The sequence below is a fragment of the Delphinus delphis genome, chromosome 3, assembly GCF_949987515.2.
Source record: "Delphinus delphis chromosome 3, mDelDel1.2, whole genome shotgun sequence".
Taxonomy (NCBI): Eukaryota; Metazoa; Chordata; class Mammalia; order Artiodactyla; family Delphinidae; genus Delphinus; species Delphinus delphis.
The window spans coordinates 8,309,436-8,327,632 of record NC_082685.1 but is presented as its reverse complement, the minus strand read 5'-3'; the positions used below and the strand labels follow the sequence as shown (position 1 = coordinate 8,327,632).

At 52.8% G+C, this 18,197-nt stretch overlaps 1 protein-coding gene across 1 annotated transcript in view; it reads left to right on the top strand.

Annotated features, from left to right (window-relative positions):
- COL5A3 (collagen type V alpha 3 chain) overlaps positions 1–17,184 on the top strand; it is a 38,696-nt gene extending 21,512 nt beyond the window's left edge. The window contains exons 35-67 of the mRNA XM_060007678.1: positions 94–138; positions 550–603; positions 697–750; positions 886–939; positions 1,070–1,177; positions 1,351–1,440; positions 1,674–1,727; positions 2,618–2,725; positions 2,835–2,942; positions 3,032–3,085; positions 3,751–3,804; positions 4,452–4,559; positions 4,636–4,689; positions 4,881–4,934; positions 5,045–5,098; positions 5,211–5,264; positions 5,812–5,919; positions 6,582–6,635; positions 6,819–6,872; positions 7,270–7,323; positions 7,481–7,534; positions 7,733–7,840; positions 8,011–8,064; positions 8,534–8,587; positions 8,774–8,881; positions 9,171–9,224; positions 9,305–9,340; positions 10,015–10,068; positions 10,675–10,882; positions 10,963–11,075; positions 12,826–12,894; positions 15,397–15,636; positions 15,730–17,184. Of these exons, the coding sequence (XP_059863661.1) occupies positions 94–138; positions 550–603; positions 697–750; positions 886–939; positions 1,070–1,177; positions 1,351–1,440; positions 1,674–1,727; positions 2,618–2,725; positions 2,835–2,942; positions 3,032–3,085; positions 3,751–3,804; positions 4,452–4,559; positions 4,636–4,689; positions 4,881–4,934; positions 5,045–5,098; positions 5,211–5,264; positions 5,812–5,919; positions 6,582–6,635; positions 6,819–6,872; positions 7,270–7,323; positions 7,481–7,534; positions 7,733–7,840; positions 8,011–8,064; positions 8,534–8,587; positions 8,774–8,881; positions 9,171–9,224; positions 9,305–9,340; positions 10,015–10,068; positions 10,675–10,882; positions 10,963–11,075; positions 12,826–12,894; positions 15,397–15,636; positions 15,730–15,876 (2,676 nt within the window). The 3' untranslated portion in view covers positions 15,877–17,184. The remainder of the gene's footprint in view (positions 1–93; positions 139–549; positions 604–696; positions 751–885; positions 940–1,069; positions 1,178–1,350; positions 1,441–1,673; positions 1,728–2,617; positions 2,726–2,834; positions 2,943–3,031; positions 3,086–3,750; positions 3,805–4,451; positions 4,560–4,635; positions 4,690–4,880; positions 4,935–5,044; positions 5,099–5,210; positions 5,265–5,811; positions 5,920–6,581; positions 6,636–6,818; positions 6,873–7,269; positions 7,324–7,480; positions 7,535–7,732; positions 7,841–8,010; positions 8,065–8,533; positions 8,588–8,773; positions 8,882–9,170; positions 9,225–9,304; positions 9,341–10,014; positions 10,069–10,674; positions 10,883–10,962; positions 11,076–12,825; positions 12,895–15,396; positions 15,637–15,729) is intronic.
- The last annotated feature ends 1,013 nt before the right edge of the window (positions 17,185–18,197 follow it).

The window sequence follows — 18,197 nt, the reverse complement described above, 5'->3', positions numbered from 1 at the left end:
AAGCAGGCCCTCTGCCCCGGGCTCACCAAGTCCCACCCAATACCTCCTCGTTGAGTTCGTTCTGCAGCCTGAGTCTCATTCATTCCATCCTAGGGTGATGTGGGCCAGGACGGAGCCCCTGGGTTCCCTGGAGAAAAGGTGAGTGAGTGAGTGAGTGTGTGTGTGTGTGTGTGTGTGTGTGTGTGTGTGTGTGTGTGTGATTCTGGGTAGGAGACAAGCCCAGAAGGTGGGGAGACATTATAATGCAGAAAAAGCACAGCCTCTGAAGTCAGAGAGCTGTGAGTTCAAGTCTTAGCTCTGCCATTCACCTGCGGTGTGACCTTGGGTGAGTCACTTAACCTCTCTGTGCCTCAGTTTCCAACTCTATCAAATGGGAATAACCACAGTCCCCATCCCAAAGGGCTGCAGTGGTGAATGAAATGACTTCCTGTGCATAGAATGCTTGACCCCATGCCTGGCCTGCAGGAAGCACCCAACATGCTGTTGTCATTATGTGGGACTCAGGGGCAGGCGGGAGGGATGAGTGAATGATTTCTGCTTCCATTTCAGGGCCTCCCAGGTCTGCAAGGCCCTCCTGGGTTCTCTGGACCAAAGGGTCCCCCTGTAAGTGAGCTCACCCTGCTGGGGGGAAGGGGGAGCCAGGCAGTGGGGGGACTCCTTGTTTGTGCCTCAACTCTCTCCCACCTTGTCCCTCAGGGCCCCCAAGGGAAAGACGGGCAACGTGGGCACCCTGGACCTAGAGGAGAATTGGTGAGAAACCCTTTGACCTCTGACCCATGACCCGATTAGGCTCTCCATTTCTTCCCCTCCATGACACCTCCATTTTGTTTTTGTTTTTTTTTTTGTTTTTTTTTCATGACACCTCCTTTTAATGTTTCTCCTCAGGGCTTCCAAGGTCAGACAGGCCCACCTGGACCAGCTGGTGTCGTGGGTCCTCAGGTCAGAGTGGACCCCACAGGTCTCCCTAGTTTTGTACCAGTTCGGGGATATTTGGGGGAGGGGGAGGTGATCTCAGGCAGACCCCCACCCCAGGCCACCTCCATTCAAGATGAGCCTTCTTCCTCTCCAGGGAAAGACGGGAGAAGCAGGGCCTCTGGGTGAGAGGGGGCCCCCAGGCCCCCCTGGATCTCCTGGTGAACAAGGTCTTCCGGGCCTGGAAGGCAGAGAGGGGGCCAAGGTGAGACCCTGCCCCACGGGAGATCTCATCAAGTGACCCCAAAGGTCCCTCAACATCCCCACGGCACCTCCAGGCTCAGAATCAACACCATGGGGCAGGGGGCCCAGACTCACAGATTGAGGGGAGACGCCCTCTTCTCTGGAGTCTGACCTCCCTCTTCTGCACTCCTCCAGGGGGACCTGGGACCACTGGGACCCTTTGGGAAGGAAGGGCCACCTGGACACAGGGGCTTCCCTGGTCCCCAAGGAGCCCCCGGGGACCCAGTGAGTATCATTTGGAACCCCTCCTGAATGTGCCTGGCTGGGCTGTGAAGCAGAGGAGGAAAGGGGGGCCCAGGGGAGGGGCAAATGTGATAGTAAAGTAATGGCTGCAGGAGGGACAGATCCCTGAACCTCAGTGGCCGGGAAGCGGGTGGGAACTCTGAGCCCCCCAGAGTGAAGACAGGACTCAGGGGCACCGCTGGGAGTCTCTCGACTGTGAATCATCTCCTCCTCAGGGACCTACTGGTTTGAAGGGTGACAAGGGCCCCCCCGGCCCCGTCGGGGCTCACGTAAGTATAAACCCGTCTGCTGTGTGGCAGGCAGGGTGCAGGGGTCTCAGGGTTTCTGGGAAGCTGGGTATTGTCCTCATCAAGTCTGTTATTTGGGGAGCCAAACAGGTCGGGGTCACGGCCAACTCTGCCGCTCACTGGCTGGGCAGTCGTGTCACTGTGCGAGCCTCCGTTTCCTTGTCTGTAAAATAGTCCCATCTCCATCGTAAATCTCAGTGAGATGATCCGTTGGGCACATACTTACCTGCGTAGCAGACATCAGCGTTTAAAAACCTTCTTTCAAAAACAAACAAACAAACAAAACCCTTCTTTCTCCTGGAGTTTACTACGATCTAGCCAGGGAGATAGGGATCAGCTGCGATGAATGCCACAAGGCAAAATAGCGCAGAGTAGAGGGGAGAAGGGGAGAGCCGTTGAAACAGGCAGGCCAGGGAAGGCCTCCTGAGAAGGTGACATTTGAGCTGAGACCTGAAGGCGGTGAGGGAGGAGCCATGTGGGTGTCTGGGCGGAAGAGTGTGCCAGGCGGAGGGAACGGCATGTGCAAAGTCCTGAGGCTGGAGGAAGCAGTGAGCAGGGCCGTGTGGCTGGAGGGGAGTGAGCCTAGGGTGAGTGGGAGGAGATGAGAGCATAGTCGTGCAGGACCTTGTGGGCTGCCAGGAAAACCTTTTTTTCAACAAGTGGGGTGGGAGCCCCAGAGGGATGTGGGCAGGGAGAGAGGGGAGGCACGTGCGCTGACTCAGGTGTTCACAGCGCCCTCTGGCTGCTGTCTGGGGGAATAGATTGGATGTGCTGGTAACCACCTAACTCAGGGCCTGACTGCTTGAAAACCCTCCAATAAATGAGAATTACCACTGCTGCTATTATCCCTGACCCTTCACCGCTGTTTTCAGGGCTCCCCTGGGGAGCGTGGTCCTGTAGGCCCAGCAGGGGGCATTGGACTTCCTGGCCAAAGTGGAGGCCAAGGTCCTGTTGGCCCTGCAGGCGAGAAGGGGTACCCGGTAAGTGCCTGCCCCCCATCCCCCAGGCATCCCCCAGACCCAGCCCTCTACATATCAAGAGCTCATTTCTGCCCTGGCCCAACATACCCCTTTCCACTCCGCCCATCAGGGTGAACGCGGCCCCCCTGGTCCCACTGGCAAAGACGGGATCCCAGGGCCCCTGGGGCTTCCTGGATCCCCTGGAGCTGTGGGGCCTTCTGGCGAGGAAGGGGACAAGGTGAGAGAGAGTTCATGGAAGGGGAGGGGCTGGGGGGGGGATGGGGGTAGAGGGAGGCATGAGCCTCCCTCATCCTGTTTCCTCTGCAGGGAGAAGTGGGAGACCCAGGTCACAAAGGCAGCAAAGGCGATAAGGGGGATGCGGTGAGTGGGGGGCCCCAGTGAGGGGGGTGGTCTTCGGGGAGGGGAGAGGGATGTGGAGGATGGCCAGGGGGAGGCCACGGAGCTTCCTGCCTTCATGAGACCCATCTTGACACTTGCAAGTAACAGAAGCCACTCAGGCTACCTGGAATAAAGGGGCTAACTGCACCCCCAGCTTCCCTCCGGAAGTTCAGCCGCAGCGCCCAGCGTCAGGGAGCCAGCTCAGTCCCTGGGTCCTGGTGGGACTTTGGGGCAAACGTTCTGATGGGCCAAACTTAGGACACATGCTCTGTCTGGTCCCATGAGTTGGTAGCTAGGAAGGCAGGGTTGGGGGAGGGAAATGCAGCTTCTCTGTGGAGGGAGTGGACAGGGGTGCAGTGATTGACATCTCTAGTGTTTCCAGCCCCCCAATCTTGAACCTGAGGGGTTTTGGGGTTTTTTTTGCGGTACGTGGGCCTCTCACTGTTGCGGCCTCTCCCGTTGCGGAGCACAGGCTCCACACGCGCAGGCCCAGCGGCTATGGCTCACGGACCCAGCCGCTCCGCGGCACGTGGGATCCTCCCGGACCGGGGCATGAACCCATGTCCCCTGCATCGGCAGGCGGACTCTCAACCACTGCGCCACCAGGGAAGCTCCTGAGGGGTTTTTGACTCTGTTCCCTCCTCCAGGGCCCACCTGGACCAACAGGGATACGGGGTCTTGTGGGACACCCAGGCTCCCCGGTGAGTGATCCCCATTTTGTGGCCATCCCTTGGATCCCCAGTGGGAAGGGACAGTGTTCTCCATGGTGACTCAGGCCCAAACTCAGCCCTGACACTGACCTACCCCTCCATGCCAACACTCAATATGAACTCACCCCAGAATCTGACTCAATCCTGACCTCAACCCCTGAACCCCATCACAGCCCTAATCTCAACACTGCTTGTGACCTTAACCTCAATCCCATCTCAGACCTGACCTTCACACCCAACAGTAGCCGAACCTGACCCAGTCTTACCCTTAACCCCAGTCCTGACCCACCCTCCAATGCAGACCCCAAACCTGGGCTCAAACTCTGATTGTACCTTGGCCCTAACCTCAAACCCTACCCTACATCTCAACCCCATCTGGACCTTCCCCTCATCACCTTAACTGAGCTCAACTTGACCCTGACTCACCACCGAATGCAAAGTTTTTAGAAAAACTTTGACTCAACCCTTGACTTCATTGCTCATCTCTGATGCTTAACCTGCATCCCCAGCTTCAAACCCAGTCCTGACCCTCTCCAAACTGAATCCCAACCCTGAGCCTCAATCCTGACTTTGACCTTGAGCCTTTCTCCGACCCCTGACACAGACCCTAACTGTGCCTTGCCCTGTCCTCCCCCCAGGGGGCAGATGGGGCTCAGGGACGCCGGGGACCTCCAGGCCTCTTTGGGCAGAAAGGAGATGATGGAGTGAGAGGCTTCATGGGGGTGATTGGCCCCCCTGGCCTGCAGGTAGGTGTCTGAGTTTGTGGATACAGCCTCCGGTCCTTCCCACTTTGTGCCCCAAGTTTTCTTCTTTGTTCCACAGGGGATGCCAGGCCCTCCTGGAGAAAAGGGGGAAGTTGGAGACGTAGGGTCCATGGTATGGACAATGGGGGAAAATGGGGTTGTGGTGGTAGGTAGGGGGTGGCCATTAAACCAGTTTGGGGGGGTCACAGGTCACACTGTCATTTTAAGGGTCATGTGGGTCACCAGCATCAAGGGTGGTGTTTGTGATTAGTGGAGCTTTGAAGGACCATGGGGTCACCGGATGCTCTTCTGACTGTCCCACAGGGTCCCCATGGAGCTCCAGGCCCTCGGGGTCCCCCGGGCCCCAGCGGATCAGAGGTGAGGACTCTGGGGGAGGGCAGGATGCCTCAGAGGTGAGGACATAGCTTTCCCAAGAAGGGGCTGTTGGGACTGCACAGTCCCAGCTGTACCCCTTGCTGTCTCTCCAGGGTCCTCCAGGGCTGCCTGGGGGAGTTGGTCAGCCTGGAGCAGTGGGCGAGAAGGTGAGAGAGAGAGAGAACCAAAGTCTGCCTGGGGTGGGGAGGCACAACCAGTCCTGCCTGGGGGTGGCTGCCAGGATGGGAACTCTCCTCACCTTCACTTTGCCTCCTGCAGGGTGAGCCAGGGGAGCCTGGAGACCGGGGACCCCCAGGAATCCCAGGCATCCCTGTGAGTGACCTTTGTCCAGTGTCCCTGCACTCATCTCAGGGAATCCCTGACCCCTGGGCATCTAGGGTCACCATGACCTCTGCAGCCCTAGGTCACCCACTGACCCAGGACCTACAGGCATCCCCTGTTATCTTGATGACAGAGCCCTGAAAGGTATCAGGGTTGCTACACAAGTTCTCTAGGTTGTACACTGCACAAGGGTGTAGGGCTGAGGAGGCAGGTGGGGCTCAGATCTAAACCACAAGCCCTGGCTTGGGGATGAGTTGCCCAGAGGGGATCCCTTTTCTGATTCACTCCAGGGTGGCACATGGGCTAGCCCAAATTTGCCCATTTGGGCTAGCCCAAATTTGCCCATTTGCAACTGGACCATCCTGACCCCTGACTCCTATAAATCCTAGATTCCTCTGACCTCTGACCCTTGGGCAGTCTAGGCTACTCTGACCCCTAACCCCAGGAAAGCCCCAGGCCACCCAGATTCCCGAGTCCAGGTGTGCTAACCCTTGACCCCTGGAGAGGCCAGGCACCTCTGAACTCTGTTTCTGAAAAGGGGCCCAAGGGAGAAATTGGTGAAAAGGGGGATGCAGGCCCATCTGGGGCAGCTGGACCCCCGGGCAAGAAAGGCCCCCCCGGAGAGGATGGAGCAAAAGGGAACGTGGTGAGTCCTGGGGGACATGGAGGGAGAGACTCGGGGAGGAGCACATGTGTCACTTTGAACCTGCTCCCCAACTTCCAGCCGGGGGGGGGCTCCCATCCTCCAGTATGCTGATTCCACAAGCAACCCGGAACATGGCTCAGTAAATGAATGATTGAATGAATCAATATAAAAATGGAGTGGTTATATGTCATTGCAGTAGGGGAAACTTGATTCCACACTGAGTTGTTCTAACAATGCTGGGAAGGTCAAGGTTGAGACTCATGCTGGGTCAGAGTTGGCTGATGAAGGATTTGCCATCAGGGCAGAGGTGGAGCCCCTCCCACCATGGTGATGGGGCTCGGGGTTGGGATGGAGGACAGCAAGGAGCTTCGGGGTCTGAGGGACCTTGACTTGAATCTTACCACCCCACCACTCGCCGAGTCCTTTCTCTGAGGTCAGTTCTGTCTGTGAGTCCCAAGCCTAGAGGATGCAGTGAGATGATGCATGCAACATACTTAGCTCACATTAAACACGAGAATGTTCCTTCTACCAGGGCTGGGATTCTGTGTTTTGTTCACCAGTGTATCCCAGCAACCAGAGCTGTGCCTGGGCACAGTTAAATGAATGAATGAATGAATGCTCCATCATTCAGAGATATAATTATCCATCATTCTGTGTTCCAGGGCCTCACAGGGCTCCCAGGAGACCTAGGCCCCCCCGGAGACCCTGGGGTTTCGGTGAGTGTGACCCCTCCTTACTCGAAAGCCTAGCATATTCCCTATTCTGTTCCCATCTCCACAACACCCCCACAGACCTGGGCAAGGTCGATGGAGGAAATAACCTTCACATTCCTCCAAACCTCACCCCTAAATTCTCATGTACCCCCATGACCCCTTCCGACTTTGTTCCTTCCACCACAGGGTCAAGACGGCCCCCCAGGGGAGAAGGGAGACCCTGGAGATGTGGGGGGACTGGTGAGTAGGGGAACAGAGGATGTGGTGCGTGAAGAGGGGGGTTGGGGCTGGTGGGTGGGTGAACTGGGGGGTCAGGAGAGTGGGTTAATGAGGTACCCAGGGCCCTTGTAGATGCACCTGCTTTGCCTCTCTGGGTCCTCGCCGTGAATGTGAGTAGCTTGAGGGTAGAGGCGGGAGATGGCTGGTGCCGGGTGACATGTGGGGAAGGCTGTCTTCACATCAAAGGCATCCTAATGGGGACGTATGTATACGTATAACTGATTCACTCTGTCTGTTATAAAGCAGAAACTAACACACCATTGTAAAGCAATTCTACTCCAATAAAGATGTTTAAAAAAAAATAAAAAGGCATCCTGAAACCATCATCCTCAACTACCCTGCTGGTTATAATCTCCAGGGTCCACCTGGTGCTTCTGGGGAACCCGGTCCCTCTGGGCCCCCTGGCAAAAGGGTGAGTGATGAGTACCCCACCACCACCTCCTGGCTGCCCTGGCTCCAACTTTGTTCCATTCACTCTCACAGCCCCCCGCTCCCCCCTACAAAACCCCCACTCATCCCCAGAGCACCCACTCACCTCACAGCTCCCCACTCACACTTTCTCCCCTAAGGGTCCTTCTGGTCGCACGGGTCGAGAAGGCAGAGAAGGGGAGAAAGGTACCAAGGTGAGTGCCCCCTGCCAAGGGGTGGGGGGGCCTTGTCCTGACCTGTCAGCCAACAGTTGGGCCATCAGAATGGGGAGAGGCCTGGGACACCACGGGTGCTCCAGTTCCGACCCCTCCCTGCTGGTTCTTGGCTGGCGGGTCGGGAGGCAGCCACCCCCTGACTCTCTCTGCCCCCTCCCTTGCCCCTGTGCTTTTCAGGGGGAACCAGGTCCTGACGGGCCCCCAGGGAGGACAGGCCCAGTGGGGACTCGAGGGCCCCCTGGGCGTGTCGGGCCTGAGGGTCTTCGAGGGATCCCCGGCCCTGTGGTGAGTGGGGTGGGAACAGGGACAGGGCGGCGGGGGGGATCCTGCCTTCCTTATGTGCTCCCATCTTGTAATTTCTCACCATAGTTAGAAGGAGCCGACCCTGGTGGGCAGCGGGACATCCACACTGAGTTCTGACAGAGTTCAGCCCCCCATGTTCTGCTTTGCCCTAGGGTGAAGCAGGCCTGCTGGGACCTCCTGGACAGTTGGGCCCTCCTGGCCCCCTGGTAAGCGACTTCTTCGTCCCCGAGGTCCCAGCACTGGGAACCACACTGGGCATGGGTGCTGACGCTGCAGACTGACCACTCATTGACTAGCCATCTGATGGTCAACCCTGACCCTCTATACTAAGCATCTCTTCCGATCACTCATCTCAATGGTCTACACTGACCGTCCACACTGACCCTCTATCTTGATGGTCTACATTGACCAAACAGACCACCTATCTTAATAGCCTACACTGACCATCTACATTGATATTGACCACGGACCATCCAAGTTGGCCGTGCTCCAACAAGCCCCTTCATTCATCTCTCATCATCCCTCCTCTTTCTTGACCATCATCCCCATGACCACTTCCCTGGTAATTCCATTTGAAACCTGGGTAATTTCCCATTTGACCATCCCCCAATCACTCACACGGACCTCGAGGCTTTCTGTCTGAGACTCACCAGCTGACCCTAACTCTTCTTCCAGGGGCCCTCTGGCCTCCCAGGGCTGAAGGGAGATGCTGGCCTCAAGGGGGAAAAGGTAAGGATACCTCCTTCCATTATTCTCCTCCCCCACTTAACCCCGCTCTCCTCCACCCTTACCTCCCTCTGTAGCCAGAGGGCTAGGAGATTGGAGTCTCCTCTACTACTCCAAGGCTCTAGGAGAACAATCTCCCAATCCCCCGCCCACACTTCTTCCCCAACATGTGCCTCTTTTATCCTCCAGGGCCACATCGGATTAATTGGTCTCGTTGGCCCCCCTGGGGAGGCTGGTGAGAAAGGGGATCAGGGTTTGCCAGGAGTGCAAGGCCCCCCTGGCCTCCAGGGAGAACCTGTGAGTGTGTGTCCTGCCTCGAGTGGGAAGATTGTGTTCAGAGGGTGGTGGGAAGGCAGAAGTGGGGCTTGTTTGGAGACTGTGGGTATGGGGATTTGGGAAGCCTGGGTCTAGAATGATAGGGGTTGTGTCTGGAGAAAATGGGGGGCTCTCTCTGGGGACTTGAAGCTTGAAGTCTGCATCTGGGGTTTGGGGTCTTCTTTGGAGGGAACTGGAAGCCTGTCTGGGGGATGTGTCTGGACCATAGGGATGAACCCTATCAATGATGACTCTGACGTCCTTTCTCCAGGGTTCCCCTGGTCCCATCGGCTCTCTGGGCCACCCTGGACCCCGAGGTGTGGTGGTGAGTATGAGGGATTTGTGGGGTGGGGTCACCTTGTTGGGCCAGCCAGGACTCCGGCTCTCCCTGTCTCTACCCCACAGGGTCCTCCAGGACAGAAAGGTTCAAAGGGGTCCCTGGTGAGTACTCACTGTTCCCTTGGGCTCCCACATCCCAGCCCCCTTCACTGCGCTAGAACACTCAAGGCCTTTGCATTCATTCATTTATTTATTCGGTCAGTCAGGCATTCAACAAGTATTTCTTCAACACCTGCCATTGTATTTTTTTTTTAACATCTTTATTGGGGTATAATTGCTTTACAATGGTGTGTTAGTTTCTGCTTTATAACAAAGTGAATCAGTTATACATATACGTATGTTCCCATATGTCTTCCCTCTTGCGTCTCCCTCCCTCCCACCCTCCCTATCCCACCCCTCCAGGCTGTCACAAAGCACGGAGCCAATATCCCTGTGCCATGCGGCTGCTTCCCACTAGCTCTCTACCTTACCTACCATTGTATTTTGTCAAATCTAAGATGCCATCCATTGTAAGATGAGCCATTATTTTATAAACTGCTATGGAAGAAAACAGTTCTACCAAGTAAAGTATGACTTGTCACAGATGATGACTTCAGAGGTGTTCACATATAGAAAGAAAATGTGCAGTTTATGCTTGGTGCTGAAAATTGCATGTCCTTACCCCCAGTGCTGTGTGTGTGTGTGTGTGTGTGTGTGTGTGTGTGTGTGTGTGTGTGTGTGTGGCAGGCAGCGGTCTCCATAGACAGAGTTCACACCCAAATGACTTCTCTCTACAGGGATCCCAAGGTCCCCGCGGAGACACTGGACCCCCAGGTCCCCCCGGCCCCCAGGTGAGTTACCCAGGGACTATGTTGGAGTGTGTCCCCCTTGGGTCCCTCAGTGCCCAGAACTGGGCGGAACACCAGGTGTTCAGGGGGTGCAGGTGGGGTGGGAGGTGGCCCCAAAAGCTGAAGGAGGATCTGGGCTGTGTGTAGGGCGTTGGGGGGGACATCCATGGGGGCTCTGACAGTATCTCTTATGTCCATCTCTCCTGGCCTTTCTCTGTCTCTATCTCAAACACTTGTTTCACTATTTTATCTTTGTTTCACTATTTTATCTTTGTTTCTCTCTTCCGGGCGCACCCTCTCTCTGTCTCTCTCTGTCCTTGTCTCTCTCTCTCTCCTTTGCCTGACTTTGTGGTTCTGTCTCTTTTTATCCTCTCTCCACTTCGGCCTCTCCCCATCTCTGAGCCCTTCTGTCTCTCTCCTTCCCGTGTCTCTGTTTCTGACTGTCTATCTCCCCTTGTCCCTGTCTCTATCTCTCCCTCCCCTTTCTCCTCTCCCCCTACCCCTGTGTCTTTCTGCCCCCCATGTCTTTCATTTCTGCCCCTCTCTCTCCCTGTCTCTTCCTCCTGCGTCTCTGATCTCCTCCTCTCCTCCATCCCCACCTCCGCCCAGGGTCCATCTGCGCAGCTGCACGGGCTGCGCCGGCGCCGGCGCTCGGTCCCGAGCCCGGGAGTCCCGGAGGGCGGCCTGGAGGAGGTGCTGGCCTCGATCACGTCGCTGAGCTTCGAGCTGGAGCAGCTGCGACGCCCTCCGGGCACGGCTGAGAACCCGGGCCTCGTGTGCAGCGAGTTGCACCGCAACCACCCGCATTTGCCCGACGGTGAGGTTCCGTCTCTCCCCCGGTGGGCGGGGAGCCTCGGGGTCCGCCCGGCTCATCCGCCCTACCTGGCTCTGCGGCAGGGGAATACTGGATTGACCCCAATCAGGGCTGCGCGCGGGATGCGCTCAGGGTTTTCTGCAACTTCACGGCGGGAGGAGAGACCTGCCTTTACCCAGACAAGAAGTTTGAGACCGTGAGTATCTCTGGGGGTGAAGTGGGAGGTGGTGGTGGTGGAAGGAGGGACCAGACTCTGGAAACCATTTCATTCATACCCTGTCCACACACACACACACCAGGCGTTGACTGGGACTTTATTTTTCCTTCAACTAACATCTATTGAGCACCTACTGTATGCCAACTCCTTGAAATGCTAGGATTACAGCAGAGAATCCAAAAAAAAAAACTGCTTTGCTTTTATGGAGCTCATTTTCTATGGGGAAAGACAGATAAGAAAATCTAGTAAAGAAATCAATAATGATGGAGAACCTTGAAATAGCAGGTATGTATGCCAGCCCTAAGCGCTTGGCTGCATTAACAACCACCAATGTGGCCATCCTGTTATCATCCCTAAAATAGGTCACCAACAAGAACCTACTGTGTAGCACAGGGAACTATACTCAATATTTTGTAATAACTTATAAGGAGAAAGAATCTGAAAAAAAAGATATGTATGTATGTATAACTGAATCACTTTTCTGTAACCTGAAACTAACACAACATTGTAAATCAACTATACTTCAATTAAAAAAATAAAATTTTGTTATCCTCCCCCAGACAGGGAAACTGAGGCACAGAGAGGGACAAGATTACCCACGACAGTCTGGCTCTTGTCCCAGCCCTTAACCATGCTCTATTGTGCCTCCTAACCTGCTGTCTTATAGGCCCCATGGGCTCACTGCCCTCCACCTGGTTCCCCAGAAATCCTGGCGTTCTCCATCGGGGAGCCCTGAGCCTAACAGCCTCTGACACCAAGCCCCAGGCTTGGCTATAGAGGGCAGTGGGTGTGCAGTGAGCTTCTGAACCCTGGACTGCTCAGACTGGAATCCAGATCTGTCACCTCAGTTTTCTCATCTGTAAAGTGGGGTTCAAGAAAGTATCTACCTCATAGGGTGGTTGTGCCTTTGAGGCGCCAACGAACATATCAGGGGACACTGAATGAACACTGACTATGTGCGTCGCTGTGTTAATACCTCTACTGCAGGGAAAACACGTTGGAAGCTCAGGGCCTGCAAAAGTGCCCAATAATGTCCTTCTTATTTATTCTTATTCTTTACTGGTCAGAGCCCTGGTTTAGTGGGAACTCAGATACCCTAGTGGATGCAAATTTAGACGAGCTCACCCCCACCCAATTTATGGGGGCTTGAGGTCAGGGCTTGATCTCTAAACAGTTGCTGACACCTGAGGCCTGATCTCTCACCAGCTCATCTTCCTTCTGCCCAGAGAGAGGCTGGGGCAGGGAGTGAGGAACATTCTTGGTTTGGGTTCCCCAGACACAGACCCTGAGATGAGGGTTTGACAAGGGCAAGTCATTTATTTAGGAGGTGATCCCAGGAGGGGTAAGTGAGAGGGGCCAGGGGAGGCAGCCAATAAGGGGTGTACTGTTAAAACATCACCGTTGGACACCCAAGGCTCAGTTCCACTGGGGACTTCCAGGAGACAGTGTAGGGTAGGCTCCTGGGAGCTGTCCCCCACCTCGGGGAGAGGGAGCCGGGGCATTTATCCACCAGCTCTCATCAATCATTGGTGGAGGTTGCCTCAGAAGGCGGGAACACCCAGCCTCTTGGGTCTGTCCTGTGTACCAGCCAAGTCCAGTCCAACAGTCAGAGAACAGACTGAGAGTCCCTGATAATTACAGTCAGTAGCTTTCATTGTGGGGAGGTAAATGCAGAAAGGACATGGTGGCCCCCTGGGGCACCTGCTACACCGTCCCCTCCACTCCCCAGGTGAAACTGGCCTCCTGGTCCAGAGAAAAGCTGGGAAGCTGGTATAGCACATTCCGTCGAGGGAAGAAGGTGAGTTGCCCTGGAGGCCAAGGTGGGGATGGTATAAAAATTGGTGGGAACCAGCATGGGAATTGGAGGAGGTGAGATGAAAAGGATAGACTCACTTTGCCTCTTGATGATCACAGCATCAGATGTATGATAGGGCAAAGCACAGGTCATGGTGGCGATCCAGAGGCAGTGCTGGAAGGACCTGAAGGCTTCCTGGTAGAAGTCACAGCTCAGCTGAGGTCTAAGGAATAAGTTGGGTTGCAAGTTTGGGAGGACAAGGAATAGTGTTCCAGGTAGATGGAACAGGATATATGAAGGCTCAGAGTCAAGAGAGGGCCTGGTAAATTTAAAGAAAAGGTGACTTGCTCTGCTCTAGAGAGTGTGAGGGGGAATGTGGTAGGAGAAGAGGCTGGGGAGGGGGGTGTGAGCTAGGCCCACTTCCTCAGAAAGATCTATGAGCAGTAGGGAGCCATGGAATGTTTTTAAGTGAGGGAGGCACCGAGATTAAATCTCTGTGATAGAAAAATGCCTCTGAGCTGGTGGTGGTGGTGATGGGGAACTTGGAGGCTGGGAGACCCAGAAGACTGAGGTGTTGGTCCAAGAGAGCAAGGAAGGGACCAGGCTGGAGCTGGTGCTATGGGGATGGAGAGGAGGGCATGGCTTAGAACAACCTCTGAGAGGGGAAGTCAGTACGACCTAGTAATTGATGGGATGACAAGTCAATAGGACCTAGTAACTGATGAGATGGCACGTGAATAGGACCTATCAGGTGAGTAATTGATGAGATGAGTAATTGATGAGATGGAGGGGAGGGAAGAGATAGGGATGACACCCAGGTTCCTGGTTTGAGGGACTGATGTCTAGTGAGGTTCTGAGATATGTAAATGGGAAGAAGGTCAGGTTTACGGGATGGAGTGGAATCTTGGGTTCATTTGGGATTTGTTTATGTAACATATATGTGTATGCTAAACATTGGGAACATAGCAGCAAAGAAAAGTTCCTAACTTCATGAAGTTGATATTCTACTGGGAATAGGACCAAGGAAGCAGACAGACCATAACCAAGGAAACAAAGCTATAATATAATGTCAGGGGGTATCTTGGTTTCGGTTCCCCTGAAAGAGACCCTGAGGCAAAGACTCAATTGCAAGGGGCTTATCTGGGACGTGATTCCAGAAAACATCAATTGTGGAACATGAAAGGGTACAGGGAAGAGAAGGAAGCCAGGACGCGTTACCAAGCCAGTTATCTCAAGTTAATACTATATTTTATGTAACCCAATATATCCAAAATATTGTCATATCAATATAAAGATTATTGAGGCATTTTAAACTTTCCCCCTCTGAGTTCTTCAGAGTCTGGTGCATATTTTATATTTATCGTAATTTGGACACTAACTTCCCTTGGAAGTACTTAGATTGCATAAAACCTGCAGTTGAAAAAGTATATTCACATCCTCAAGTTGTTCCAAACCTCAGTTTTCTGATAAATGGATTGAAGCTCAGTTATTAGTTATAAATTAACGTTACAAGTTTTAAATTAAATAATTAAATAAAAAATTAACATTTAAATGGATGGACCTAGAGATTAGCATACTAAGTGTAGTAGGTCAGACAGAGAAAGACAAATATATGATATCACTTCCATGTGGAATCTAAAACAATGATACAAGTGAACTTATTTACAAAACAGAAATAGACTTACAGACATAGAAAACAAACTAACAGTTACCAAAGGGGAAAGGGGAGGGAGGGATAAATTAGGCGTTTGAGATTAACAGATACACACTACTATATATAAAATAGATGAGCAATGAGGACCTACTGTATAGCACAGGGAACTATATATTCAATATCTTGTAATAACCTATAATGGAAACGAATCTGAAAAATAATATATATATGAGTATATGTGTATATATATATATATATATATATATATATACACACACACATACACAAATAACTAAAACTTTTCACTGTAAATCTGAAAATAACACAACATCGTAAATCAACTATACTTCAATTTTTTTTTTTTTTTTTTGCGGTACGCGGGCCTCTCACTGTTGCGGCCTCTCCCGTTGTGGAGCACAGGCTCCGGACGCGCAGGCTCAGCGGCCATGGCTCACGGGTCCAGCCGCTCCGCCGCATGTGGGATCTTCCCAGACCGGGGCACGAACCCTTGTCTCCCGCATCGGCAGGCGGACCCTCAACCACTGCGCCACCAGGGAAGCCCTTATACTTCCATTTTTTAAAAATAAGTGCCGACAGAAAAAAATTAACATTTAAATAAAGTTTTGAAAACTTTCTCAGTCTCACCGGCTGCCTTTCAAGGGCTCAATGGCCACACGTGCCTAGGGGCTTGCAAGAGAACCGTGGACGGCCGGATGGCTGGTGGGGCTGATAAAGATGAGGACGTGGCAGGGCGGGCAGGTCTGCGGTGGGTGGAGATCCTGGGAGGTGGGTACCTCAGAAGGAGTAGAGGCGAATGGAGCACGCTCGCCTCTTCTTTGTCCCACCTCCAGTTCTCCTACGTGGATGCGGATGGGGCCCCGGTGAGTGTGGTGCAGTTGACCTTCCTGAAGTTGCTGAGTGCCACAGCCCGCCAGAGCTTCACATACTCCTGCCAGAACTCGGCCGCCTGGCTGGACGAAGCTGCAGGAGACCATGGCCGCTCTGTCAGTTTCCTTGGGACCAACGGGGAGGAGCTGTCCTTCAACCAGACGGCAGCAGCCACCATCACTGTCCCCTACGATGGCTGCAGGGTAAGGGAGGGGTGAGGGGCTGGCCAGAGCAGGGCGGGAGGCTGTGGCTACCCTCCCCCTGACTCAGCAGCATCCGTGTCTTCCCACGGTCAGCTCCGGAAGGGACAGACGAAGACCCTCTTCCAGTTCAGCTCTTCCCGAGTGGGATTTCTGCCCTTATGGGATGTGGCGTCCGCTGACTTTGGCCAGACGAACCAGAAATTTGGGTTTGAACTGGGCCCCGTCTGCTTTAGCAGCTGAGAGCTTCACGGGTGGGAGGGAAAATGAGGGAGCCCCAGATGGGGCACATTTGGTGCTGAGGCTTTGAAGCCATCACATTTATCGTCTCCTGGGACTGTGGAGCCAGGAGACAGTCTGCTCATCACCGTCAAACAGTATTCCTTCTCCATTCCGGGGGTCTGGAGGCTGGACTCCCCTGGCCCATGAGTCCCATTTTCCTGCACTTCACCCCGGCTGGCATAACTGTAGTCTGGCTCTGTCTCCCCTTCATGCTCACCCGATGCTCAACTCCCTCCCCTGACCCCCATGCAATGGACTTCTAACTCAGAGCTGATGAATGCCCCCCATGCCTGCCTCGCACCCCTCAGTCAGTGCTCTCAACACCCTTTGGTGCTACCTTCCGCATAGTTAAGCACTGGATGTCTCCTGATCCCAGGCTGGGAACTCTTCACTCATTCCTATTTTCAGGTGGGTTCACAGTGAATGGACTGAAGTCAGACGACAGAGGGAAGTGGGATTTCCCTGGGCTGAGCTGTGTGTTCCTTCTGTTGCCTCAGCCCCGCTAGCTCTGAATACTGCTTCCCCCCATATCTCCCCAAATGCACCTTGCCATGCCAGATGGTTTGGGGACCAGGATGGTGGAGGGTAAATCAGGATCCTAATGGTGCTGCCCTATTTATACCTGGGTCTGTATTAAAAGGGAAAACCCCCTCTGTTGTATATTTAATCTGCTTCTTCCTTAGGGAGGGCTGGGATATGATGAGAGAGATTCTAGCATGATCCCCAAGTCCACCCCCCACCCCGCCCCAGGCCATAGGGCATAATTGGCTTCTCAAGTCTGAGAATAAACCAGTGAACTGTGTCCCTGTCTGCCTTTCATCTGACGCTGGCCATATCTCTCTTAGGGTCAGGCTCTTGTCTCACCCAAGGAATCTGCCACCACCTGTCTTAATAATTGAGTCTTTTGGTAGAGGTAACTTTGGGGGTCGGGGAACCTAATTATAATGGGATTCACTGGAAGTGATGGGCCTGTTTATTAACTTAGGCTGCTAGAGGAAAAGTTGAAAAAATAGTCAGATCTCTAAGAGAGCAGATCTTAAATGTTCTCAGGACAAAAAAAGAAGTGGTAAATATGTGACGTGAGGGAGGTGTTAGCTAATGCTATGGTGGTAATCTTTTTGCCATATATAAGTGTATCAAATCAACATGTTATATACACTTTAAACATCTACAATGTCATATGTCTATTATATCTCAATAAAGCTGGGAAAAATTGTGAACCTATTAGGAAGACATTTAACTTTAAAAAAGAAAGTAGACAGATCTCCATGTTGAATCACTGCCTGAGTTGAGGGGATGTATCAAGAGGTGACATGGAATGTGGTTTTGGTTTGAGATAAAATGACTAGGGGTCAAAGGTTTGGGTGGCAGTTCAAGGGAGTGAGTTGGGGGTGAAGAGATTTGAATTATGAGTTGACCCTTGTGGTGAGTTGGAGGTTAGGGATTAAGGGTAGGGTAAATTACGTTGAAGTGGGTTGAAGATAAGTTGAGTTGGAGGGTGGTTTGAAGCGTGTTGAATCAGTTTGGGGATCTGTTGAATTGGGGGTTGGAATGATGAGTGGATTGCATTAAGGGTTTGGAATTGGATATTGGGTTGAATTGAATTAGGGTTGATTTAAGAAGTAGAATGAACTGAGTAGAGGTAAGTAGGGGTTACTATGAACATGGGGTAGGGATTGCCAGTGTGGTAAGTTAAGATGTGATCAGTTAAGATGAGAGTTGAGTTTGGGGTGACTTGAATTTGGGGTTAGATGTTGGGTTGAAGGTTTTAAAAAACAGATTTATTGAGATATAATTCACATACCATATAATTCACCCATTTAAAGTGTATAATTAAATGGTTTTTAGGGTATTCACAGACTTATGCAACCATAACCACAATCACTTTGGAACATTTTCGTCACCTCAGAAAGAAATCCCATATCCGTGAGCAGTCACCCATCATCTCCTCCAAACTTCTCAGTGGTAGGAAACCACTAATCTTTCTGTCTCTGTGGATTTGCCTGTTCTCCACATTTCATATAAATGGAATCATACAATATGTGGTCCTTTATGTCTGGCTTCTTTCATTTAGCATAAGAATGTCACAGTTCATGTTGCAGAATGCATCAGAACTTCATTCCTTGTTATTGTTGAATAATAATTTACTGCATTTTGTTTATCCATTCAGCACTTGGTAGACATTGTTGAGTTAGGAGTGATGGAGGGCTGGTGTGAGTTAAGTTGGATCAGGTGGGATTGTGTGGGTAGAGGTAGCAGGTTGGAGTGAATTGCCTCCCTCA